General features: G+C 47.3%; 2 protein-coding genes across 4 annotated transcripts in view; one reads left to right on the top strand and one right to left on the bottom strand.

Annotated features, from left to right (window-relative positions):
• Positions 1-15820, top strand: part of eif4enif1 (eukaryotic translation initiation factor 4E nuclear import factor 1) — a 78838-nt gene extending 63018 nt beyond the window's left edge. For all 3 annotated transcript variants that reach the window (XM_038793430.1, XM_038793436.1, XM_038793440.1), the window contains 3 exons: positions 1076-1405; positions 6108-6290; positions 14343-15820. In XM_038793430.1, coding sequence (XP_038649358.1) covers positions 1076-1405; positions 6108-6290; positions 14343-14548 — 719 coding nt within the window. In that variant the 3' untranslated portion in view covers positions 14549-15820. The remainder of the gene's footprint in view (positions 1-1075; positions 1406-6107; positions 6291-14342) is intronic.
• Positions 15821-18961: 3141 nt separating this feature from the next.
• On the bottom strand, positions 18962-26788 carry drg1 (developmentally regulated GTP binding protein 1). The gene is made up of 9 exons (XM_038793446.1): positions 26575-26788; positions 25388-25511; positions 23357-23532; positions 22745-22814; positions 22130-22299; positions 20375-20505; positions 19564-19731; positions 19354-19476; positions 18962-19273 (listed from the first exon to the last, which is right to left on the bottom strand). Exons 1-9 carry the CDS (start codon positions 26611-26613, stop codon positions 19174-19176), a joined length of 1101 nt encoding a protein of 366 aa, XP_038649374.1. The 5' UTR covers positions 26614-26788; the 3' UTR covers positions 18962-19173.
• Between the last annotated feature and the right edge of the window lie 213 nt (positions 26789-27001).

Genomic DNA, 27001 nt, shown 5'->3' on the forward strand with positions numbered 1-27001 from the left:
ACCCTTACATCCCCTTCCCAAGGACTCTTGCATCCATCCTAAAGCGTGGGAGGACCAGAACAGCATGCGTACTCAACCAGAGCTTTATTAAGGTTTAGGATAATTTCCTTGCTTTTATATCTGCCTCCATTTATGAAACTTCTCCAACCCCCAAGATCCTATACACTTTAACCCTTCTCAATATGGCCTGCTGCCTTGCAAGATCTGTGCCTGCATTTCCAACTCTCTCTGTTCTGGCCACTCTTTAGAACTGTGCTATTAAATATATATTGCTGCCTCCTATTCTTCTTGCCAAAATGCATCACCTTTCCATTTTAGTGTCAAATTCCATCTGCCTATTCTGCTTGCTGATCTATGTTCTGTTGCATTCTATTTGTATCATCCTCCACTTGGGTATCACTGGAAAATGCTGGAGTTTTACTGCATATTGCTAATATTGACCATTGGAACACCACTGTCCATCACCCTCATCCTGGAATAAACAATTGACACAAGTTGCTGTTTTTGACTCATTTTTTTAAAATCCAAGCTGACGCTGACCCTTCTGGTCCATGAGGCTCAATTTTGGGGCTGTTTCCTTAGGAGACTGAAGTGTGGGGGGGGGGGGGGGGGGGGGGGAACATGATTACGATGTATGAAATCCCCATCTCCTCCAGTATTTAGTGAAGATTATGGCAAGCACTTCTAACTTCACTCCCATTTCAATCTGAGATGCAAACCATCCAGACCAGATGGAGTCAGCCTTTCTGCTTCATCCCTCTATCTATTATCTCTAATCAGCATCCCCTTAAACACTGATACAAGGACTCGTTGTGTTCTATTTTTTTGTTGTGCCTATAACGGGCCCCGGTCCCATCTCTTGCACTAACTATTTACATGCTGGCTTCCAAAATTCTTCCCTTTGGCTTGCCACCATTCATTCATTCTTCCCACGCTATAAGCTTTTAACCTAATTCACCTCATCTCTAGGAAGCCATAGATGAATCTTGTTTTTGTTTATAAAAGAACACATTTTTGAACCTTTTCCATTGTTTTCTGCCTGTTTGATGTATAACTATGTTGAATTCTCCTGCAGATCATCTCTCTCCTGGCTCTTCAATGGAAAACGCAGACAGTGGGGCAAGATCAACCTACCATCGATCTGCTTGTACAACTCCCCAATTAAACCAAATGCGTTTCACCAAAGACCAAGACTACAGACCCAGATCCACAGGAAGGAAAACTCCCACCAGAGTTTCTCCCGTTCCAGGATCTCCCTTTCCTCGTCCTATTTGTCCCGTACCAATCATGTCACATGTACCACTTGTACGCCAGTCTCCTCCTCACCTGCCACCTGGGGTCGTTCAGAGGATGCTGGCGCAAGGGATGTCACCCCAGCAGTTGCATCCAGCACTTCTACACACAGGTGAGTGAGCAATTTTCCATTTCATCTTTGATCATAGCCATCCAGTTTTTTTTTCCTGTGGAAGTATTTTTTGGTTGGATAAATATTCAATGGAAGGGTTTCCACCCTTGGCTAGGGGAGCCTGAACTACAATAGAAGACATTGAAGATACCTGCTCGGTACCTAAAGGAAGATATTGTAATAGAATTTTTAAAGAAATCAGTCTCTAAGCTGACCCTAATACAAGGCTAATGGAAGAACAGATTGTGTTTAGAGCTTCTAACTTTACATTAATTACTCTATTAGCCCTTGAAGACCTAAAGGAGGCATTTCTTGATCTGGTCATAACGTCCTAGAGGTATACAGCATGAAAATGGGCTCTTCAGCTCAACTTGACCATGTTGCCCAGTTTTTACCTCCAGCTAAAGCTAGTCCCAATTGCCTGGGTTTGGCCCATATTCCTCTATATACCCATCTTTCCCATCTAACTGTCTAAATTCTTTTTAAAAGACAAAATTGTACTCACCTGTACTACTATCATTCCAGCTCATTCCAGACACTCTCCACCCTCTCTGAATAAATTGCCCCTCTGGACTCTTTTGTATCTCTCGCCTTAAACCTATGCCCTCTGGTTTTAGACCCCCCTACCTTTGGAAAAAGATGTTGACTATCTACCTCATCTATGCCCTTAAATATTTTACAGACTTCATAACATCACCCCGAAGCCACCTCCGCTCCAGGGAAAAAGTCCCAGACTATCCAGCCTCTCCTTGTAACTCAAACCATCAAGTCCCAGTAGCATCCTAATAAATATTTTCTGCACTCTTTTTTTTTTTTCTAGCTTAATAATATCCTTTCTATAATAGGGTGACCAGAACTGTACACAGTATTCCAAGTGAGGCCTTACTAATGTCTTGTACAATTTGAGCAAGACGCCCCAACACCTGTATTCAATGTTCTGACATATTAAACCAAGCATGCCGAATGCTGCCTTCATCACCCTGTCCACCTGTGACTCCACTTTCAAGGAGCTATGAACCTGTACTCCTCGATCTATCTTTATTCTGTAACTCTCCCACACCCTACCATTAATTGAGTTTGTCCTGCCTTGATTTGATCTATCAAAATGCACCGGTTGTTGCATAAGGTTAAATCCCACGGGATCCAGGGTGAAGTAACCAATTGGATACAAAATTGGCTTGACGGCTGAAGACAGTGGTTTGAGTTGTTTTTCAAACTGGAAGCCTGTGGCCAGTGGTGTGCCTCAAGGATCAGTGCTGAGTCTACTGTCATTTGTTATTTATATTAATTATTTGGATGACAATTTAGGAGTCATGGTTAGTAAGTTTGCTGATGACACCAAGATTGGTAGAATAGTGGACAGTGAAGGTTATCTAGGACAACGGGATCTTGATCAATTGAGCCAGTGGGCCGATGAATGGCAGATGGAGTTTAATTTAGATTAATGAGAGGTGCTGGGAAATTAAGTGGATCAAATAACTGTAGGGAACGCTTGGTAAAAGTGATCATTGACATGTAGACGAATAATGCTGAAAGAGAGTGGCAATGCAACACCCTTAATCAAGAAAGAATACAAGGACTGTCCAAGCAACGACAGGCCAGATGTGAACAGTTTGAAAGATGGATCATTCTTGACTAATTATATTTTTTGCACCGAAGATTGATGGGAAGGTATCTATCTGATGAGGTACAACAGTTAGGTTTACAACGGCTCATGGAATAAGAGGGTCAGAGGGCGGCATGTGGTGCAGTGGTTAGCACTGGGACGGCAGCACTGAGGTCCCAGGTTCGAATCCCCGTCCTGGGTCACTGTGTGGAGTTTGCACATTCTCCCCGTGTTTGCGTGGGTTTCACCCCCACAACCCAAAGAGATGCAGGTTAGGTGGATTGGCCACGCTAAATTGCCCCTTAATTGGAAAAAACAAAAAATTGGGTACTCTATAAACAAAAAAACAAAAATTTTTAAAGGAGGGTCAGTGCCCAATTGCATTAAAAATGAGCTTAAGGACTGACCAGGGTTGTACTAAATTTTCAGACTGGATGATGGTGCTTAGCAGAATGGGCAGACAAGTGGCAGGTGGAATGAGTGCAAAGTGATGCAGAAGGGATAGGGAAAGGCAATATAAATCTAATGGCACAGTTCTAAAGAGGGTGCTAGAACAGAGGGACTGGAGGAGACATATACATTAATATTTCAAAAATGGCCAGACATATTGAGTGACTAGCAAAGCATATGGGATCGTAGGCTTTATAAATACAGCTTTGAGTACAAAAGCAGGGAAGCTCTGGCTTGGTCTGACTAAGTATTGCATCCAGTCCACACTTCAGGAAGGATGTGAGGCCAGCAATGAGGGATTTTAGTTAGAGGATTAGGTTGGAGAAGCTGGGGTTGTTCTCCTGCAGCAAAGGAGATTGAGGTGAGATTTGATGAGGAGAATAAGATTATGACCCCTTTACATAATAAAGACAAAGACCAGCTGTTCCATTTGCTGATAGAAGGACAAGGAGGACATGTTTGGCAAGAAGACATAGACTACAGGGGGATTGCATTGACTGGATTGCTCTGTGGAGGACTGGCACAGACATTGACATTTGGCTCATTGTGAGTTTTGCAGCACAGAAAGAGGCCCTTTGGCCCTCGTGTCTGAACCAGCCATCAAGCACATAGAACATAGAACAGCACAGAACAGGCCCTTCGGCCCTCAATGTTGTGCCGAGCCATGATCACCCTACTCAAACCCACGTATCCACCCTATACCCGTAACCCAACAACCCCCCCTTAACCTTACTTTTATTAGGACACTACGGGCAATTTAGCATGGCCAATCCACCTAACCCGCACATCTTTGGACTGTGGGAGGAAACCGGAGCACCCGGAGGAAACCCACGCACACGGGGAGGACGTGCAGACTCCACACAGACAGTGACCCATCTGGGAATCGAACCTGGGACCCTGGAGCTGTGAAGCATTTATGCTAACCACCATGCTACCTCTACTAGGGGGAAACAGTTTTTCCTCGCTATATCTCTCATTTTGTGCACCCCTGCTGTAAAGAAAACAACCCAGCCTGTCCAGCATCTCTTCATAACTGACCCTCCAGCCCAGGCAACATCCTGATGACCCTCTGCGCACACTAGTGCAATCACACCTTTGCTATAGTGAGGTGACCAGAATTGAATATAGTTATCCAGGTGTGCCTAATGAGTGTTTTTGCACCATTCTATCATAACCTCCCTTCTCTTCTATTCTCTTCTATGTCTCGGCCAATAAAGGCACAGATCCCATATGCCGCATCTACCTTTCCTGCTGACCCAGCTGCCTTCAGGGATCTATGGAAATGCACCTCAAGGTTCCTCTGGTCCTCTGTATTTCCTAACCTTCTACTGTTCAACAGTTCAGTGTGTATTCCCTTGTCGTCTTGGGCCTCCCAAAAATCATCTCTTCTTGCTTTTCAGTGTTAAATTCCATTTCCACTGCTCTGTCCATAAAACCAGCCTGTCTATAGCTCCCTGTAATCTAAGGCTTTCTTCCTTGCTATTTACCACCCCACCAATTTTTGTCATCTGCAAACATACCCCCTTGAGTGGCACGGTAGCACAGTGGTTAGCACTGTTGCTTCACAGCGCCAGGGTCCCAGGTTAGATTCCCGGCTTGGATCACTGTCTGTGTGGAGTCTGCACGTTCTCCCCATGTCTGCATGGGTTTCCTCCCACAAGTCCCGAAAGACTTGCTGTCAGGTAATTTGGATATTCTGAATTCTCCCTCCGGTGTCGGAATGTGGCGACTAGGGGATTTTCACAGTAACTTTATTGCAATGTTAATGTAAGCTTACTTGTGACAATAAAGATTAAGTAAATTACATTTGCATCTAACTCTAGTACACAAGGGACCCAGAACTAATCATTGCAATCATTGCAATGCACCGTTGCACACTGCTTCCAGTCACTCACACAATCTTTGGTCGTCACCCCCCGCCACTAAACCAATTTTGGATCCATTTGTGAAATTGCCCTGGATTCCATAAATTCTTCAGGACCTTGTCAAAAATCTTGAAGTCCATGTAGACTACATCAACTGCACTGCCCCCATCAAATGGCTTTCTTTGTACTTCCTCTTGCAATTACAATACCTCTTGTAACTGTAACCAACCCATCTTCCATGCATTGCTGGTGCAACAGTACAAAATTGAGTACTTTAGCACCAATTGGTTTTTTTTGGGGGGGTGGGAGGTGCCAGAAAAGAGTTAACACTGGTAATTTCAGGTTAGGCTGCAGAAAGTTTTGTCAAAACATTCATCTGCTTTTGCTACAGCTCACGCAATGCCCTCCAGTGGTGTAAATACCAAGAATGAAATTGGCAGCATTTGATTCTCATCATTTGAGCAAAAGATCTGTCTTGTGTCCTTCAGGGAGCAGTGCTGGCTTTTTTCAGATCCACTTTACATGGCAGTTTTAGACACTGAACTGGTTAATACTCATTTGCCAGTGAACTGCTCATTATGTTATGGATTGTACAATTGCATCAGTGTTAGAAATAGCTTTTTAAAGTGAATTTTCTACCTGAATGCAACTTGGTATTCTGATTTGTACAAAACACTGCAAACAACTGTCGTCTCCAGTAAACTATGGTAATGTAACTGCATGCCACTGATGAGCAAATTAGAATCTTTTAACCACTTGCCTCCTGAATCTACCTTGGCAGGCATGTTTCCATCGGGTGTGGATCTGTCTCATTTGCAGAGCATCCCTCCAACCCTCCTTGGGCAGCCTTTCTACCCTCTTCCAACAAGTGGCATTTCTCTCCTAAATCCTCGAGCGACGCTCTCCACAACACAAATTCCGGCATCTGCAACACCCTTGCAACACCTAGCCATGATAAGACAAGGTAACGCTTGTGCATAAAATGCCTGGATATGCATGTATTTGTTTAAACATCTGCAGACTTTGTATGAGCACTTTGAAGTTTGCAATGACTTTGGGTGGGTTCTGCTTCGTTCAGGTAGGTAGTTTGAAAGCTGGGAGAGGTGTAGATGGTGTAGCGTAGGAATGCAACAGTCCGTCTCCAGTCTTGGATAGCCATGGGGGTGTTGGGGCAAGAGGAGAGTCATGTTGGGGCAAGAGGAGAGTCAATGGAAAGTTGGGCATTGGATTTGTATGCATTGGGCTCTGCATTGCTCGTGACTCTTGCAATATCCCACATAATGAATAGTCTGCTTGTTCAACCTTCATCTGTTGAAAGTCCAGGTATTCAGGTGGTAAGAACAGTAATCAGTTCAGTTGAATTGATCACTTCCATGGACTCTTACTGTAAAATACAAGTTATTTTAAATGGTGTATTAAGTTCATAATTACTGCTAATTTACTGGCCCTGAACTACTTTCTCCATAATTCACATTGAAATGTTTAGAAGTTTATTGTTTCTACCTTAATTGAATCATTTGCTTCACTCTCTGAAAATTTAAATTAGAAATGAAGGTTAAGTGTTCTATATTCCTGGGTTTGATGCGTGAGATTGGCTTCTTACCTGCTGGCTGGCATTAATGCAGCACATGCAGGCATCCACTTGGCTTGACACCAAATGCAAGATGCCATTGGGAAAGGCAAAAGCCACCACATGCACTGCCTACCTCCACCAATCAACACAACCCATCCAATCACTAATGCCTTTTGGGGAAGGAAATCTGCCATTTATACTGGTCTGGCCTGCATGTAACTCCAGTGTGGATGCCCAAAGAAAGCAGTGTGCTGACTCCTAATTGCCCTGTGAAATGGCCTAGCAAGCAGGGATGGACAAAAAAATGTTGGACATGCCATCCCATTATTTTGCAGTGTGGGCACGATCTTTTAGTGCATGGGTCTTTTGGTGAAGAAGATGCAGATTCAAAGTATTTTGGGTCAAAAGTGGAAGAGGTGGAGGATGGAGTTGGCTAAGAAGTGGTTGTTCGGACTTCCGGTGGCGGAAATGCGGAGCTAAGCCGCACGTTCGGCAGCTCCCAACGGAACTTCGACGACGAATCCTGACATGGGAAGGGGTCTGGAGTAAATCCCTCCGGTCCTATGGTCCGGATCAGGAGTGGGGTGAGAGGAAAAACAGTGGAAGCGCCCCTGGAAAAGTGGGGGAAGAGAAACAAAATGGCGGCCGGCGGAGCCCTCCTAGGAGCTGAGGCAGTGGGCGCAGGAGCAGCAGGAGACTCTGCTGCGCTGCTTCCAGGAGCTTAAGGTGGAGCTGCTGGAGTCACTGAAGGCTACCACCAGAGAGCTGATGGAGACTCGGATAGCCCAGGGGGCCGCGATCCGGGAGCTGCAGCAGCAGGCCTCCGCAAGGGAGGATGAGGTCGTGGCCGTGGTCGGGAAGGTGGAGATGCACGAGGCGCTCCATAAAAAGTGGCAGGAGCGGTATGAGGAGCTGGACAACCGGTCGAGGCGGAAGAATTTGCGGATCCTGGGCCTCACGGAGGGGCTGGAGGGGTCGGACCTGGCGACCTATGTGGTCGTTATGCTGAACTCGTTGATGGGAGCTGGGTCCTTCCAGGGGCCCCTGGAGTTGGAAGGGGCCCACAGAATTCTGGCTAGGAGGCCCAAGCCCAAGCTGCCGCGGGTGGTTTTGGTGCGGTTTCACCGGTTTGTTGATCGTGAGTGCGTGCTCTGGTGGGCCAAGAAGGAGCGGAGCAGCAAGTGGGAGAACACGGAGGTGCGGATCTTCCAGGACTGGAGTATGGAGGTGGCTAAGCGGAGGGCCGGGTTCCACCGGATGAAGGCGGTGCTCCACAGACGGAGCGTGAAGTTTGGCATGTTGCAGCCGGCACGTCTATGGGTCACCTACAAGGACCGGCACCATTATTTCGAGTCCCCGGAGGAGGCGTGGGCCTTTGGGCAGGCTGAGAAACTGGACTCAAACTGAGGGTCAAAGATTGGGGATTTTGTATGATAATGTAATTGTGTTTAATTTTTTGCTCTGGAGAGGGGGGTTCTCTGTTTAATGCAAGATGTGTGTTGGCTTTAGGGTGGGTGGGGCGATGTAGTTATGTCTTTTTGTATGGGTCTGGTGGACGGGTTCGGGCAGGGAGGTAAACGGAATGTGGGAAACTGGTGGTGTGGACTGGCAATGGGAGTTGCCCTAGAGGAGGCGGGGTTGGGCAGTGCGAAAGCGTGGGCTTTTCTCTGGTTTCCCGCGCTGTAGGATGATGGGGGCAGGGTCAGGACTGAGAAGCACGGGCCTTTGCTGGCTGTTATTTCCCCGCGCATGAGCGGGGGGGGGGAGGGGGAGGAGAGAGGGAGAAAGAGAGGAGGACCTGCTGATGGGCACGAGGGAGGAGTAGTCCCACGTGGGGAGGAGTCTGAGGTATGGCGGGAGTCGCCAGGGTCAAGGGGGTGGGGTACTGGGTTGCTGCTGAAATGGCCAGGAAGAAGCTGGAGGATGCCGGGGGGGGGGGGGGATTGCCGCCGTGGGGAATAGGCCAAGTGGGGGACGCTGGCCAGGGGATGGGTTATGGCTAATCGGCAGGGGAAGGGGTCAGGGAGCCCTCTGATCCGGCTGATAACCTGGAATGTGAGGGGGCTGAATGGGCTGGTCAAACTGGCCCGGGTGTTTGCGCACTTGAAGGGGCTGAAGCCGGATGTGGCCATGCTCCAAAAGATTCGGCTGAGGAAGGGATGGGTGGGCCAAGTCTTTCATTCAGGGCTGGATGAGAAGAATCGGGGGGGGGTGGCGATCCTGGTGGGAAAGAGGGTGTCGTTTGAAGTGTTGAGGGTGGTGGCTGACAGTGGCGGGAGGTATGTGATGGTGAGTGGTAAGCTGCAGGGGGGACGGGTGGTGTTGGTGAATGTTTATGCCCCAAATTGGGACGATGCGGGGTTTATGCGGCGCATGTTGGGCCGCATTCCAGACCTGCAGGTGGGGGGCCTGATCATAGAACGTAGAACATAGAACAGCACAGAACAGGCCCTTCGGCCCTCAATGTTGTGCCGAGCCATGATCACCCTACTCAAACACAGGTATCCACCCTATACCCGTAACCCAACAGGCCCCCCCCCCCCCCCCCCCCCCCCCAACCTTACTTTTATTAGGACACTACGGGCAATTTAGCATGGCCAATCCACCTAACCCGCATATCTTTGGACTGTGGGAGGAAACCGGAGCACCCGGAGGAAACCCACGCACACGGGGAGGACGTGCAGACTCCACACAGACAGTGACCCAGCCGGGAATCGAACCTGGGACCCTGGAGCTGTGAAGCATTTATGCTAACCACCATGCTGCCCTGCTGCCCCCGGGGGACGGGGGACTTCAACACGGTGCTGGATCCCCCATTGGATCGATCCAATTCCCGGACGGGTAGGAGGCTAGCGGCGGCTAAGGTGTTGAGGGGATTTATGGAGCAGATGGGAGGGGTGGATCCCTGGAGGTTTGCGAGGCCAAGGACCAGGGAGTACTTGTTTTTCTCCCGCGTGCATAAAGCCTATTCGAGGATTGTTTTTTTTTGTCCTGAGCAGGGGGCTGGTTTTGAGGGTAGAGGATGTTGAATACTCTGCCATTGCCATTTCGGATCATGCCCCGCACCGGGTGGACCTCGGGCTGGGAGAGGATAGGGACCAACGTCCGCTCTGGTGCTGCTGGCAGATGAGGAGGTGGCCGGGAGGGTACGGGAGGTGTATTGAGTTACCTTGAGGCCAACGATAACGGGGAGGTCCAAGTGGGGACGGTCTGGGAGGCATTGAAGGCGGTGATTAGAGGGGAGTTGATTTCCATCCGAACCCATAGGGAGAGGGGGGAGCAGAGGGAGAGATTGATAGGGGAGATGGTGCGGGTGGATAGGAGATATGCGGAGGCTCTGGAGGAGGTATTGCTGGGGGAGAGGCGTAGCCTTCAGGCCAGGTTCGACCTATTGACTACCAGAAAGGCGGAAACTCAGTGGAGGAAAGCACAGCGGGATGCGGCCAGGGAGATTGGGGGAGTGACTGATAGATTTGGGAAGGTGCTGCGAAGGGGGCTAGATTTGGGAAGGTGCTGCGAAGGGGGCTAGATGTTAACGGGGTCTTTAGGGACTTTTATGGCGAACTGTACCGGTTTGAACCCCTGGTGGAGGGGGGAAATGGGGCGTTTCTTGGGCAAGCTACGATTTCCGAGGGTGGAGGAGGGGCAGGTGGAGGGACTGGGGGTGCCGATTGAGCTGGTTAAAGGGATAGGGAGCATGCAGTCAGGGAAGGCGTCGGGGCCGGATGGGTTTCCGGCGTAATTTTATAAAAGGTATGCGGACCTGTTGGGCCCCCTGTTGGTCCGGACCTTTAACGAGGCAAGGGAGGGGGGGGCTTTACCCCCAACTATGTCACGGGCGCTGATTTCCTTGATCCTGAAGCGGGACGAGGACCCTCTGCAGTGTGGGTCATAAAGGCCGATCCCGCTGCTAAATGTAGACGCCAAGCTGCTGGCAAATATCTTAGCCACAAGAATAGAGGATTGTGTGCCGGGGGTCATTCACTAGGACCAGACTGGGTTTGTGAAGGGAAGGCAGTTGAATACTAATGTACGAAGGCTCCTCAACGTTATTATGATGCCGGCTGTGGAAGGGGAGGCGGAGATAGTGGTGGCATTGGATGCGGAGAAGGCCGTTGATAGGGTTGAGTGGGGGTATCTGTGGGCGGTGTTGGAAATGTTTGGGTTTGGGGAGGGGTTTGTCCGTTGGGTGAGGTTGCTCTATGCGGCCCCGATGGCGAGTGTAGCCACGAATAGGAGGAGGTCGGAGTACTTTCGGCTGTACCGGGGGACGAGACGGGTGTCCCCTGTCCCCCTTGCTCTTTGCGTTGGCAATTGAGCCCCTGGCCATGGCGTTGAGGGAGTCCGGGAACTGGAGGGGCCTGGTGCGGGGTGGGGAGGAGCATAGAGTGTCGCTTTATGCAGACGACCTGTTGCTGTATGTGGCGGACCTGGTGGGGGGGATGCTGGAGGTGATGAGGATTCTCAGCGAATTTGGGGGCTTCTGTGGGTATAAGCTGAACCTGGGCAAGAGCGAGTTGTCCGTGGTGCACCCGGGGGATCAGGAGGAGGGGATTGGTAGACTCCCACTGAAGCAGGCAGGAAAGAGCTTCAGGTACCTAGGAGTCCAGGTGGCTGGGGGGCCCTGCACAAGCTCAACCTCAAGATTGGTGGAGTAGATGGAGGAGGTGTTCAAAAGGTGGGATATGTTACCGCTGTCACTGGCGGGGAGGGTGCAGTCCGTTAAGATGACGGTGCTCCTGAGGTTTTGTTTCCGTTCCAGTGCCTTCCAGTCCTTATCCCGAAGGCCTTTTTTAGGAGAGTGAACAGGAGTATTACGGGATTTGTGTGGGCACGTGGGATTCCGAGGGTGAGAAAGGTGTTCTTGGAGCGGGGCAGGGATAGGCGGGGGCTGGCACTGCCCAACCTCTGTGGGTACTATTGGGCTGCCAACGCAGCGATGGTGTGTAAGTGGGTAATGGACGGGGCAGCATGGAAGAGGGTGGAGATGGCGTCCTGTGTGGGCACGAGCCTGGAGGCGCTGGTAACGGCGCCGTTGCCACTCCCTCCAACGAGGTATACCATGAGCCCGGTGGTGGCGGCTACCCTCAAAATCTGGGGGCAATGGAGACGACATAGGGGAGAAGTGGGGGGCTCGATGGAGGCCCCGATACGGGGGAACCATCGCTTTGTTCCAGGGAGCATTGATGGCGGATTTCTGGGCTGGCACAGGGTAGGGGTTAGGAGGTTGAGGGACCTGTTTGTGGAGGGGAGGTTCGCGAGCTTGGGGGAGTTGGAGGGGAAGTTTGCGCTCCCCCGGGGAACATGTTTCGGTACATGCAGGTTGGGGTGCTTGCCCGGCGGTAGGTGGAGGGGTTCCCCTTGTTGCCCCCACGTGGGGTACGGGACAGGGTGCTCTCGGGGGTGTGGGTTGGAGGAGGTAGACGAGGCCTCGATGGAGGAACTGAAGGATAAATGGGAAGAGGAGCTGGGTGAGGAGATTGAGGAGGGGATGTGGGCAAATGCCCTGGCGAGAGTGAATTCTTCCTCTTCCTGTGCGAGGCTTAGCCTCCTACAGTTCAAGGTGCTGCATTGGGCTCACGACTGGGATGAGGATGAGTAGGTTTTTCGGGGGCGAAGACAGGTGTGCTAGGTGCTCGGGGAGCCCAGCGAACCATGCCCATATGTTTTGGGCATGCCCAGCACTGGGGGAGTTTTGGAAGGGGGTAGCAAGGACGGTGTCGAGGGTGGTGGGATCCAGGGTCAAGCCAGGCTGGGGACTCGCAATTTGTGGTTGCAGTGGAGCCGGGAGTGCAGGAGGCGAAAGAGGCCGATGTCCTGGCCTTTGCATCCCTAGTAGCCCGGTGGAGGATTCTTCAGTGGAAGGATGCGAGGCCCCCAAGCGTGGAGGCTTGGATCAATGATATGGCGGGGTTCATCAAATTGGAGAAGGTGAAATTTGCCCTGAGGGGATCAGTACAGGGTTTCTTGCAGATAGCGAGGAGGACTGTATGAGAATACAGCAAAATATAGATAGATTGGAGAGTTGGCCAGAGAAATGGCAGATGGAGTTCAATCCAGGCAAATGCGAGGTGATGCATTTTGGAAGATCTAATTCAAGAGCAGACTATACAGTCAATGGAAGAGGCCTGTGGAAAATTCATGTACAGAGAGATCTGGGAGTTCAGGTCCATTGGACCCTGAAGGTGGCAAAGCAGGTCGATAGTGGTCAAGAAGGCATACAGCTTGCTTGCCTTCATCGGACGGGGTATTGAGTACAAGAGTCGGCAGGTCATGTTGCAGTTGTATAGGACTTTGGTTAGGCCACATTTGGAATACTGCGTGCAGTTCTGGTCACCACATTACCAGAAGGATGTGGATGCCTTGGAGAGGGTGCAGAGGAGGTTCACCAGGATGTTGCCTGGTATGGAGGGTGCTAGCTATGAAGAAAGGTTGAGTAGATTAGGATTGTTTTCATTGGAAAGGCGGAGGTTGAGGGGAGACCTGATTGAGGTCTACAAAATTGAGGTATGGACAGGGTGGATAGCAACAAGCTTTTTCCAAGAGTGGGGGTGTCAATTACAAGGGGTCACGATTTCAAGGTGAGGGGGGGAAAGTTTAAGGGAGATGTGTGTGGAAAGTTTTTTACGCAGAGGGTGGTGGGTGCCTGGAACGTTTTGCCAGTGGAGGTGGTAGAGGCAGGCACGATAACAACATTTAAGATGCATGTAGACAGATATATGAACGGGCGGGGAACAAAGGAAATAGATCCTTGGGAAAATAGGCAACAGGTTTAGATAAAGGATCTGGATCGTGCAGGCTGGGAGGGCCGAAGGGCCAGTTCCTGTGCTGTAATTTTCTTTGTTATTTGTTCTTTATTCTATCCAGACCCTCCTTAATACTGAGTCCCAACATGCCTGGGTCAAGCAAGATTGCCAGGAAAGAAACTCTGAAGCTGCCATGTTAAATGGAAACTAAATTCTGATCAATTCCTGAATCTGCCTCTTTATACTGGGGAAAATGAAAACAGTTGGATATAGTTTATCAGGGTAGCATGGTGGAGCAGTGGTTAGCACTGCTGCCTCAGTGCCAAGGTCCCAGGTTCAATCACAGCTCTGGGTCACTGTGTGGAGTTTGCACATTGTCCCCGTGTTTGCGCGGGTTTCATCACCACAACCCAAAGATCTGGTGGGTAGGTGGATTGGCCATGCTAAATTGCCCCTTAATTGGAAAAAATTAATTGGGTATTCTAAAAAAAATTTACATTACAGGCAATTTGCTTGAGCTGCTTGGCCCCTCTGATAAACATGCATATTGTCACTACTACACAAACACGACAGGACTTGCAGAGAAGTGGTAATTTGGGTCAATTCTAAAAGGGTCTATAATCAATTAAAACATATTGGAAGGCAAGCTTGTTGTAATGAAACTTTTTGTAAGTCTAACTCTTACCTCCTTTCTTAGTGCTGCAGTCTCCCAGTACAGCTGGCCAAGGATCTGGAGCCCACTTGCACCTGAACCAACAGAATTCTACCCTGCGGCCCCTTCAACAGAGAAGCGGATCCCCTGTTAATCTCTCCAAGTGGTTCGGCAATGATGTTCTTCAGCAGCCATTACCATCTATGCCCAGCAAAGTAATCAGTGTGGATGAACTTGAGCTCCATCAATAGCAGTGTGGCAATATAGAACATGATATTTGGAGAGACAGTTTTAATAACGTACCTGCAGGCATCCAAGTACAGGGGGAGGGAGGGGGGTATTGGGAGTGTCCCTGAAAATGGATTTTCTTTTGTTAGCCCAGTATTTCTTGGCCCCTATTTTGACTTCTGTACTGACCATGGGGATAAAGCTACTAGAGCACCACCACCTGGGGATTGTAACTAAACTGTGCCAGTCAAACAGAAGGGTGGTGAAGGTCTGAGGTACGTTTGTCTGTGGGGAAAATGCTTGCATTAAACATTGGATACTTTGAGAGAGAATCCAGTGAGCCCTTCATGTTCCAGTGAAAATGCAGCCAGAAAGGGTTTCTTGGGGGAAGGGATTTTACAAACATTCTAAGCCACCATGAGAATTGTATAGGCCCTTGTGTACAGAAACATGTGTAAAATAACACTGCTCACATCTGTACATAAGCATCTGCAGTGGCTGACAATGACTCTGTATATAAAATGCTGCTGGAAGGACGAATGGAATGACACTTGTACTCCAGTTTTGCTGAAATATATTTTGTAAGTTTTTCTTTCTTTTGTGGAATTTGCAGCATGAATGACTTGAGGGAATTTTAATTTCCAGTGCACTACATGGTTCCTGAGGTCTATTGGCAGTGACCAGTAAGTAGGGACTAAACAGGCATTGCTGTACTTGCGAGTGTTCTATGTGTATATACTAGCTACATTTTAATGCTGGGAGCAGGGAAAGGCAAAAAGACCCTGGTATGTAGACTTTTTTGTTGGGAAATCTAGGTCCGACCAGATCGGGTTTATATTGCTGTTGGGTGGGTTGGGAACCGAAGGCTTTCAATGTGAAGCCTTCTCAATTCTGCTACTTGACTCATGTCCACAAAGGGACAGGGTGGGGGCTTGATTTCAGTAACTTTCTTTTTGTCACGGACTGAGTGCTGTGGAATCTGACAGCTGCTTACCGGTAGGGGATGCTAGCCCCTGTAGCACCAGTATGGACAATGCGTTGCCTTTTTGTGCTAAGTAACTTTATTTTGTGTGCCTTTCTGTTCTGTGGCTGAAATGCTTTCATTATTTTCTTTTGTCAGTCGCCCCTTGCCCACCCTACCCAATTTAATGTACAGCCCCTTCACTACACCCGAAGAACACTGCTTTGTATTGTCCAGAAATGAGATCCGTGACTTTTCTGGAGTTTGTTGTTTTAGGGAAGGGAAAAGCACAAATTGATTTAAAAATGAAGAGAATAAAATTTCACATCTCATGCGTTACTCTTTTTATGTCTAGTAAACTGCTGTAATTCTTGCCAGAAATGCTGCACTTTCAGTTGAACTTGCAATTGACAGCCCCGTTACCTGAAGTAGTTATAACCTGTTTTACTAGTACCATGCTGAGTTTGGTTACAGCATCTTGTACTTCAAATAAAGTGTGCACTGCTGCCATACATACCTCTTTCTCCCCCACCCCCCCTTTCCAAATTGGGAGAATAGAAAATTATATTTGCAGATCTCTTTTTGCACAAACATCCCAAAGCTCTCTACAAAATATTTCAATGCAGCCAAATTGCTCACTGGAAGATCTAGCAAACAGCAGTATGGTGAGCAGAAAATCAATTTGTGACATTGGTGGAAGATTAATATTGGCCAGGACGTGTACACTCCCCAGTGAAGAACTTTTTAATTTACCCAAGTTCAGACTGTGCCCCTTTCACCTCTAACTTGTGTGCTCCAGTGAGTTAATCTGGATTTTGCAGTAGGGCTTGAACCCACAATTTTCTGCTCCTGTAGGAAACCTATGGAATGACTGTTACCCTTTTAGACTCTTTTTTTTCCTTAAGTACTTATTCCTCCTGTTAATCACTTCAAGATGGTACTGTGTCCTTAAGTACTGGAGGACGTTACATTCTATATTTACATGGCTAGCCAACTTAAGAGGGCATCACCATTAACCCCGTTTCTTTACTTCACACCCCAAGTGTCCCAGTAAGTATTGCTGAAGACCAAGTGGAAGCAGGAATCTGGGTTTGGGGGTGTTGATGTCTATTGTTTCAACCATTTCATCCCAATCCTGGATGAAATTAGCTAACCTTGAGTCACAAATGATCTTTGAGACCATTTTTTTCTGTGGTCAGTTCCAGAACCCTGAGTGAAGAGATTTCTTGTGAAGTACCTCTTTGAATAAAGTTTTTGACTCCACGGCTGGCCTATGTAGAGCATTTATCTAATCCTCTTGTCTCCATACTGAATTTGCCTTTAATCTGCCACAGCCAACATGCCCCTCAAGCCTTGTTTCAGATTGAACTAGCAACTCTTCCCCTAAAGGTTCCTTTCTGGCAAGATTATTAATTGATTTTTTTCCCTGTAAATTTGAGTACCCAATTTTTTTCCAATTTAGTGTGGCCAATCCACCTAACCTGCACATCTCTGGGTTGTGGGGGTGAAACCCATGCAGACATGGGGAGAATGTGGAAACTCCACACAGTCGGTTGGGACCGAACCAGAGTCCTCACTGCTGTAGGCAGCAGTGCTAACCACTGCACCACCGTACCGCCCTGGCCCTTTCTCATTGCAAAATAAATCTAAAATGCATGTTTTCTAGTTGGTTCTTCAACAGGCTATTGTAGAAATCCCTCCTTACATTCCAGCAATTTATCCTCATTTAGTGTGAATTAGATTAACGTAGTCTATGCAGGTTAATATTTCCCATGATTACACGTTACAAACACCACTTTTTTTTTACTATGATGCTTCAGTGGTCAATAAATAACATCCACCAATGTCTGCTGCCCAAACTGTTCAACTGGATTGTCTTTGCCTAGCCTTCCTACCCTAAATGTCAAATCTATACTCAGACCTCTGATAGTATGTAAATCATATCTGCTTTCTTCCATTTGTGCTGTCAAATTTACTTTGTTGTGAATGCTGCATGCATTGAGTTTGCCAGCTTTGTTTCAGTTCTCATTCCAATTCTCTCTCCAAGGTTCTCATCCCTTACCAACCTAGATTAAACCTCACCCGTGAAGACCAATCTACCCTATAATCTTTTTTGTCACAAGTAGGTTTACATTAACACTCCCAATGAAGTTGTTGTGAAAATCCCCTAGTCACCAAACTTTGATGCCTGTTCACGTACAGAGGGAGAATTTAGAATATCCAATTCACCTAACAAGCACGTCTTTTGGGGCTTGAGAGGAAACCAGAGCACTCTGAAGAAACTCACGGAGAACATACACACTGACTCGAGCAGGAATCGAACCTGGGACCCTGATGCTGTGAAGCAATAGTGCTAACCACTGTGCTACCTGAGACCCTGTGTCTTAAGACCTCTAAAGCCCTTCTGCACCATCTATTTAGCCACTCATTCATTTGCTGTATCCTCCTAGGTTTACACCCAGTGCTATAATCTAATATTGCCTTTTGAAGGCTTGCTTTTTAAATCTTTGATACTGATGTTGGCCATGGGCTGTGTAATTGAGGCAACATGCAATCTTGTCACATCAATTCCCCTGTCATTATTGTTCTTCCCTTCTACCTCTCCTCGGGTGCAGCTGAGCCACCTTGGGTTCCATAGACTTGCCTCTGGCTATACTGATGAACCATTTCCTGCACTCTTGACTCCTGCATTTCCTGTGTCTGGCAGTCACCCATTCCACCTCTGCCTTCACTCAACCTGTGCTGTTATTCTGTATGCTGTCCATGTAGTTTTCAGCCCAGAGTTCTAAACAAAGCAAGGATTATAAACTAGTGACCAATGTGATATTTCTTCTGCAGGTTGTTTTAGCATTACTCCAATACACCCCCCCCCCCCCCCCCCCCCCAAATAGGTTGGAGTGGTTCCTTTGCACTGGTGCTCATTTCTATGCTTCCTGTACATGAGGTTTAACAGCATTTTCATTTCAACTTGCTCAATTAAATCTTCTAATCTATTAACCAAGGCCATTCATTTGCCCTGTGAATATTTTTCCTAGCTTAATATTGTCGCTTAAGGAAGAATTACTACATTGAGGTTCTCAGCAGTCTGTGCAGGTAGTCTCCATGGTTGGACATGTTTACTATTAGAAATGCACTCCCAGCCACAAGCACATTTGAGCAGGAGGGAGGGGAAGAGAACAGGCTGTTTGAGGTTTTTTCCACTATAGGGTATTGGAGCTTCTGAACAGGATAGCTGGAGCTTTGGGGAACCATTTGTATCTAACCTTGCATAGATAGAAGCTGCGCCAACCAAAAATGAATCCTATTTACAGGCTAAGTAGCCAGGCTTTGCAGTTTAGACACTTGTGCTATGTGGGATGGTGAAATAAAACAATTCAGGATCTCAATTTCTCCACAAAACAGCTATTTGAGATTAGCTTGAGTGAATGAAGCCACGAATGTTATTGCTGCAAAACTGTCAATAATGGCACAATGGTTTGGCAGTATGTCTCAGGATATTTTATTAGCTATATTATACCACAATGTCTTTACTTCCTTTTGCACCCATTTCGGATGAAATGTCTGCAGTTTAATCAAGAGGTTCTCATTCAAACTCTTGCAAGTTTATCATGCATGGTAGGGTGGAGATTGGTACCAACAGGGATACGGGAGAAAGCAACTTCAACCCAATGATGGGCATATCCAATTTTACTTCTTGACTATCTGAATTACATCTTCATCTTCCAGCACATGGTCCTTGCCAACTTTCTGTGGGTTGTATTTCACAGAAGAACCCCATACCAAAGCACTGGGGGGAAAAAAACAGTTGTTACTCACTGTATCCACTTTTTGAGCCTTATCTTATCACAGGTGAGGGGCAGAACTTACTATTTGAACTCTTTAATTAGGTTTTTGTGAATTTTCATGCAGAAATCCTCGACTGCAGTTTTTCGATGTGGTAACACAACTGGGGAAGTGTAGTCAGGTAACTGTCCCTTGGGTTTGGTATAACTACAACAGAAAATTCAGACCATTTAGCAAAAGACTCAACAAAACAAGCAAGTATTGAGTTACCATCCACACTTCGCTGATACCTACATCCGTACAAGTTGCAAGTAGTCCCATAATCTTTCCAGTAAATCATCAAAGTTCCAGCGGTGATGTGCAGAGATTGGCACACAGTGTGGTATTTTGTAAATGACGTCCAGTTCCTCCAATGATATCTGATCAATTTTGTTTAGAACATAAAGACAGGGGATGTACACCCTACAACACATTAAACAAGACAGCAAGTCAGTATGCTACCCAAACTGAACTGTGAAAGGCCGGAAATAAAGTTTTATGCAATATGCCAAATTCTCTTCTCCACCCTGTGATTTTTTTTTGGCGGTGGAGGCAGCTCACTATTGGCTACAGGCAGAATCTGACAGTCCTGATGCCAACATCCATTTTGAGTGACTCGTCCACTCCACAGTGAGGGGTCACCTTTCGGCAGAACCAGAAGATCCTGCCCAATGTCTCAATCAATAGAAGTGCAGGAAAGTATTGCAATCTTGCTGGTTTTGGGCTCATCGTAATCTCAAATTTTAAACTCTTCATAAATTTTACTTGACAAAAATAGTCAAAAATCAAGAGTATCAACATCCCCATTATTGAGGCAATGGAGGATCAGAAAGTGAGCATGGGAGTGAGTCCATGTATATATTTTTCACAAAAGATGTAGATTACTTAAAATAACCTACATTAATGCACATCTCAGCTATTTCCATTACAAATTCCTATTTCCACATTTGTAACAGAAACTGCAGAACACTTAGAATCAATTTCCAAAAAGAGATGATACCTAATTAGATTATGAGGCTGAATAATTTGCAGGGCAGTATCTGATAAGACACCAAAGAGCACTTACCGATTACCCTCAACCACGTCAATTAGGTCATCTGCTGTTGAATCGCTGCGTAATGTGATATCCGCATTGTGGATTTTGTACTCAGCAAGAATACTTTTAACAGTTTCCATGTCCAATTCAGTCTGCACGCACTATCAAGGGGGTAGGAAGGAAGAGGGATCACAGGATCAAACAGGCTGTGGCTCCAGTGGCGCAATCAAACAGATTGCATCGAAGGAAATTCAAAACATTCCGCGATATATGCAACTCTTTAGCGTACCCAATTGTTTTTTATCCAACCAAGGGGCAATTTAGCATAGGCACTCTACCTACCCTCCACATCTTTTTGGGCTGTGGGTGTGAGACCCATATACACACACACACGGGGAGAATGTGCAAACTCCACTTGGACAGTGACCCGGGGCCATGATCGAACCCAGGTCCTCGGCACCATGAGGCAGCAGTGCTAATCACTGACACCATTCTGCCTTATACACACACAACTCTAAACACAACTGGAGATTGGGCATAGTTTTACCAAGTGATAATTAAATCGATCATTCAATCCATTTGCATGACCAGTACAGAAGCAGATTTGTCCTACAGATTCACAGGGTCACTGCATCCTCCAGGCTTGCCATTTTAGGCTCTCTTTATAATTATTACCACAAATTATCCTTCAAGTATTTGCACTGTCTGTGTAGAGTTTGCACATTCTCCCAGTGTTCGCCTGGGTTTTGCCCCCACAACCCAAAGATGTGCAGGGTAGGTGGATTGGCCATGCTACATTGCCCCTCAATTGGAAAAAAATAATTGGGTACTCCAAATTTATTTTTTAAAAGTATTTGGACAGTGCAACCATAGTAAAATACAATCCACTTTGTCACTATCGCATTCAGACTATTTTGAGCACACTGTACAAGAACATGGCCTAGAACTTCTTTCTAAGCAAAAACATAGGCCCTGACTGGAGATTGGTTCCAAATCAGTGAAAGCACAGGTACAAAACGTAACCAAAAATGCTAATAGAATATTGGCTTTTATCTCAGTATGAAGTTGGATTACAAGGCAAGGATGTTATGCTTAAATTGAACCTTGGATCCCATTTTCACTCAGATTTGGGCTCTCTACCTCATGAAGGACAGTTTGGCCTTGGAATGGATGCTACGCAGATTCATGTGCTAAAAGAGCTAGGTGATGTGGTGAGGTTGAATAAACTTGTTTTGTATTCCCTCGAATTTCAAATACTGAGAAATAAACAGATCAAAATATTTAAAATAAGATAATTTGTACAGGTTGATTGAAAGAAAGTCAGAATACCTTTTCCTGAAAGGTAATCGACCTGAAATGTTAACTCTCCATCAATACTGCCAGACTTACAGCATTTGCAGTACTAAAAGAGGGGAGTTACATCAAGATTATGGATTAATCCTTAAATTGAACATTCATAGGGTTCATTAGATATTAGAAATAGTTGTGTAAAAATCCTCAGATGCCATTTTTACCTATTTATCTTCAATTTAATGCGTTTTGAAAGAGCAAAGAAACTGAACTCTCAAAAGTGTTCACATGCAAAAAGCACACCACATAATTTAAAGGACAATTTATTTTAAAATCATACAACACAACCAAGTCTACAGTGCACACACACCATCACAAAGCAACTGCTTCAGTTGATTTCCAATGAGGGAACACCAGCACTGATCAAACAAGTTACAGCTTAATGCAATTCTGATTTGATTTCAACTGTCTCCCACTTAAATTCTTCTCACTCACTGTTGATGTCAGGTTAATGCCTCCTTTGTCCTTCTTCCTGAACCCAATGTTGGGTGGCTGCTTGTTAAGCCGGATTCCAAACCCTTCCACCTCATTCTCAATTATCTTCTTGTGTGCCAACGGTTTCAGCACATCCAGTACAATCAGGATTAGATTGCAAGTTCGAGCCACTGAAAGACATAAGCGATACAATGATTCAGTTAAGTGTATCAACTGATGCTCCTAAAAAAAGGCAGATATTTACCTGTACCTTTCCAGCCAAAATCACTAGTACTTCATTCTGCACAGGTACAGAGTAAAATACAATACAGCCCTTTATTCAAAATAATTCTATTTCAGGGCAGCATGGTGACGCAGTGAGTTAGCACTGCGGCCTCACAGCGCCGAGGTCCCAGGTTCGATCCAGGCTCTGGGTCACTGTCCGTGTGGAGTTTGCACATTCTCCCCGTGTTTGCGTGGGTTTCGCCCCCACAACCCAAAGATGTGCAGGGTAGGTGGATTGGCCACGCTAAATTGCCCCTTAATTGGAAAAAAATAAATTGGGTACTCTAAATTAACAAAACTAATAATTCTACTTCATTTTTAATTGTACACCAGTTGAAGTGTACAACTTACCAGCAATAACTTGTCGCCCTCGGCCTTTACCATCTTTGGCTCCCTCAATGATACCAGGAAGATCTAGCAGCTGAACAGGACACACAAACATTTAAACAGTAAGTAGCCAAACAAGTGAATTAAACATTACTCAAATTGAACAATTTCAAATTCCACCTCAACACAGCATTTTAAAACCACATTCAACCTTCCTTTTGAGGTGAGGGGAGTGAGCGGGGGAGGGAGCACATGACTGGGGTAAGACTGCACACAGGGACTGAGTGACCGACTGTGTGGGATTGTGTGCCAACACCCCCCCCGCTACACCGACCGCACTAAATCTTGATTTCTTTTTAAACAGTATTTATGGAGTCATAACCTGCGGCATAGGAGGTAATTTTACTGAAGCCAGTGGCATTAACTTAATAGTAGATGCTTTGACGCTTGCTGTTGGTTGCAGTGAATGGAGACTCCTATACATTGTGAGTTAAATCCCCTACTTTGCTTGCAATATCAAGCTCATACTATGAGAGTAGAGCTAGTCAGTCTGGGAGGAAAAGCAAGAGACATTTTTATCCAACTGCGCACACCATAGTTCCGCCTGTAGTGATTGAGTGCATTTCCATCTCATACCTGTATCTTGGCTCCTTTATAGCGAATCACACCTGGTACTGTGGTCAAGGTGGTAAACTCGTAGGCTGCAACCTCAGAGTATACTCCAGCCAGGTTACTCAGTAATGTTGATTTTCCAACAGAAGGGAAGCCCACAAACCCAATTCGGGCATCCCCAGTCTTTGCAACGTCAAATCCTAATAACAACGGGAAGAAAAAATTAATTTGCTGCATGGCAACGGTTCAGCAAACATAACAGCAGAATAAAAGGAATACTTTGTGAACATTGTGAAGACATTTGAGTGTTTAATCTTCAGAAATTTCATATCAATACCCAAATATCTGCATGTCCTGGAATCTGAAAATCAGAGCACTCCTTGTTGTAAGGGCCCTTCCAGTTGATTCCTTCATTTTCTATTTTATTTTGTCATTATTGTTTTTGGTCCATGTATCTTTAATGGAGACATACCTTTTAAGTTTTTAAAAAAATTTAGAGTACCCAATTATATTTTTCCAATTAAGGGGCAATTTAGCATGGCCAATCCACCTAGCCTGCACATCTTTGGGTTGTGGGGGTGAAACCCAAGCAGACACGGGGAGAATGTGCAAACTCCACACGGACAGTGACCCGGGGCCAGGATCGAACCTGGGTCCTCAACGCCGTAGGCAGCAGTGCTAACCATGCCACCCCTACATACCTTTAAGTTGAGCAGACTTTATGCCACCTGAGAGATCGGAGGGATTTGGTTTGATTAATTGGACAGTATTCTGCATGGCAACAGACAGTGATTGGGTTCTGCTGGGTGGGGTTTTCAGAGGATCCAGCAGAAATCTTATGGATTGCAAAAGGAGAGGCTATGTTCTCTCTCTTTCTCTCAAATGTTGGCTGCTTGCTGTGAGTCTGCAGGGAAGCCACTGGACTCTCAAGATGGAAGCAGCTCTCTGCTGCCTGTCTAAAAGCAATTTTTTTAAAAAAATTCGTTCTTGGGATGTGGTAGTCGCTGGCTGGGCTAGCATTTGTTACCCATCCCTAATTGCCTTGAACTGAGTGGATTGCTAGGCCATTTCAGAGTAGGGCAGTTAAGAGTCCACTGCACCACTGTGTGAGTCTGAAGTCACACGTAGGCCAGACTGGAGAAGGACAGATTTCCTTACCTGAAGGTCATTAGTCCTTCACAACAATCGGCAATGGTTTCATTAGTTCTAGATTTTTTTTTTAATTCAAATTTTACCATCTGCCATGATTTGGGATTTGAACTCAGGACCCCAGAGCATTACCCTAGGTCTCTGGATTACTAGTGTAGTGGCAATACCACTACACCACTGCCTCCTCTGGTCTCTCGGCCATTACAGACTACATTATCCAACTGTAGGTCGAGACTGAAGAAAGAATTTAATTGGAAGACGTGCATCTGAAACAAAAACTTTTAATCTTTTACTATTAGTATTATTTTTACACCCCTCTGTGTTTGTTTGTCGAGTGTGTGTGTGTATATCAGGTAGCACAGTGTTTTGCACTGTGGCTTTACAGCACCAGGGACCCAAGTTCGATTCCCGGCTTGGGTCGCTGTTTGTGCGGAGACTGCGCATTCTCCGTGTCTGCTTGGGATTCCTCCAGGTGCTCCGGTTTCCTCTCAGAAGTCCCGAAAGGCATGCTTGTTAGGTGAATTGGACATCTCCCTCTGTGTACCCGAACAGGCGCCAGAATATGGCGACTAGGGGATTTTCACAGTAAATTCATTGCAGTGTTAATGTAAGCCTACTTGTGACACTACTAAAGATTATATATAAAAGAGGGGTTAGAAATTAGATAGTTAAGCGGTTGTATTTGTTGCCTATTTAATTATAGTTACTGTTAATAATAAAAAATGTTTATTGTGTCTAAATTTACAAATTAAGTGACTGTAGTTATTGGCCATTTAAAAGTTAATTTCAACTATGTTGTGACTTCGGGTCAAGTGGGGCTGGAATTGACTGTGCAGTAGTCCAGGATGTCGAACATTGTAAATCCATTGCTTCTCAAGCCTTTCCACATAAACCAAGTAACTGTACCTTCACCAGGTCCTCCTCCACCTCCACCCTTAGGAGTGATAAGTTCTCGCCGTAGTTTTGCCAGGCGGGCTTTCAGAAGCCCCAGATGGTGAGCTGTTGCTTTGTTCTTCTGAGTCCGAGCCATCTGACGAAGAGACCAAGAAAGAGATTTAGCAGGGGTCGGGGGGGGGGGGGGGGGGGGGGGGGGGGGGGGGGGGGGTCGGGAACGGGGGGGATGGCGGAGAGGGAGCTGGGGTAGGGGCGGCACAGAGTGGGGGCTGGGGTCGGAGGGGCAGACAGGGGGCTGGGGTTGGAGGGGCGGAGAGGGTGCTGGGGTCGGAGGGGAGGAGAGGGTGCTGGGGTCAGGTGGGGCGGAGAGGGGGCAAGAGTTGGGGTGGGCAGGAGTTGGGGGTGGGCAGGAATTTCATAGAATTTACAGTGCAGAAGGAGGCCATTCAGCCCATCGAGTCTGCACCGGCTCTTGGAAAGAGCACCCTACCCAAGCCCATACCTCCACCCTATCCCCATAACCCAGTAACCCCACCTAACACTACGGGCAATTTGGACCCTAAGGGCAATTTAGCATGGCAATCCACCTAACCTGCACACCTTTGGACTGTGGGAGGAAACCAGAGCACCCGGAGGAAACCCACGCACACACGGGGAGAACGTGCAGACTCCACACAGACAGTGACCCAAGCCGGGAATCGAACCTGGGACCCTGGAGCTGTGAAACATTTGTGCTAACCACTATGCTACCGTGCTGCCCAAAACATTTGTGCTAACCACTATGCTACCGTGCTGCCCAAAACATTTGTGCTAACCACTATGCGACCGTGCTGCCCAAAACATTTGTGCTAACCACTATGCTACCATGCTGAGTTGGGGGTGGGCTGGAGTTGGGGGTGGGCAGGAGTTGAGGGTGGGCAGGAGTTGAGGGTGGGCAGGAGTTGAGGGTGGGCAGGAGTTGAGGGTGGGCAGGAGTTGAGGGTGGGCAGGAGTTGAGGGTGGGCAGGAGTTGGGGTGGGCAGGAGTTGGGGGTGGGCAGGAGTTGAGGGGTGGGCAGGAGTTGAGGGGTGGGCAGGAGTTGGGGGGTGGGTAGAGGTTGCCAGATGGAGAGGGGACACTGCTCCTAACCGTCTGCCTGTGTTAGGCCCACATGTGGACAGCCCAGTCTCCTCACTGACTGACTGCCGGTCCGGCCTTACCTCGGCCTCAATCTCGGAGATTTTCTGTAGGATGCTCATTTTGGTGTCGGTGGTGCTCCCTTTCCCGGAGGCCCAGGCCCGCTAACCGGGTGGATTTTCCTGTCACAACCCAACAACCGGCCGCTGAGTTCGCCGCAAGGAAACTTCCGCGAGATCAACCGCTCAACGGGATTTGGACCCCCACTGGGCGGGGCCTCACCGGAGGAGGGGCCTCACCACAGGGGTGGGGCCACTCGGCAGGAGCAAGGGGCGGGCTCTCAGCGGAGGAGGGGCCTCACGACAGGGGTGGGGCCACTCGGCAGGAGGAAGGGGCGGGCCCTCAGCGGAGGAGGGGCCTTACGACAGGGGTGGGGCCACTCGGCAGGAGCAAGGGGCGGGGCCTCAGCGGAGGTGGGTCATGGAGCCGCCTCTAGCGCACGCGCAGACC

This window comes from Scyliorhinus canicula, chromosome 1, assembly GCF_902713615.1.
Source record: "Scyliorhinus canicula chromosome 1, sScyCan1.1, whole genome shotgun sequence".
Taxonomy (NCBI): domain Eukaryota; kingdom Metazoa; phylum Chordata; class Chondrichthyes; order Carcharhiniformes; family Scyliorhinidae; genus Scyliorhinus; species Scyliorhinus canicula.

Excerpts from the sequence above, each read along its gene's own strand:
- drg1 (XM_038793446.1), bottom strand. The coding sequence starts at position 26,613 with ATGAGCATCCTACAGAAAATCTCCGAGATTGAGGCCGAG. Across the intron at positions 25,512-26,574 it reads TCTCCGAGATTGAGGCCGAG|ATGGCTCGGACTCAGAAGAA; the intron begins GTAAGGCCGGAC and ends TCTCTTCGTCAG. Across the intron at positions 19,274-19,353 it reads CTAATTAAAGAGTTCAAATA|TGCTTTGGTATGGGGTTCTT; the intron begins GTAAGTTCTGCC and ends TTTTCCCCCCAG.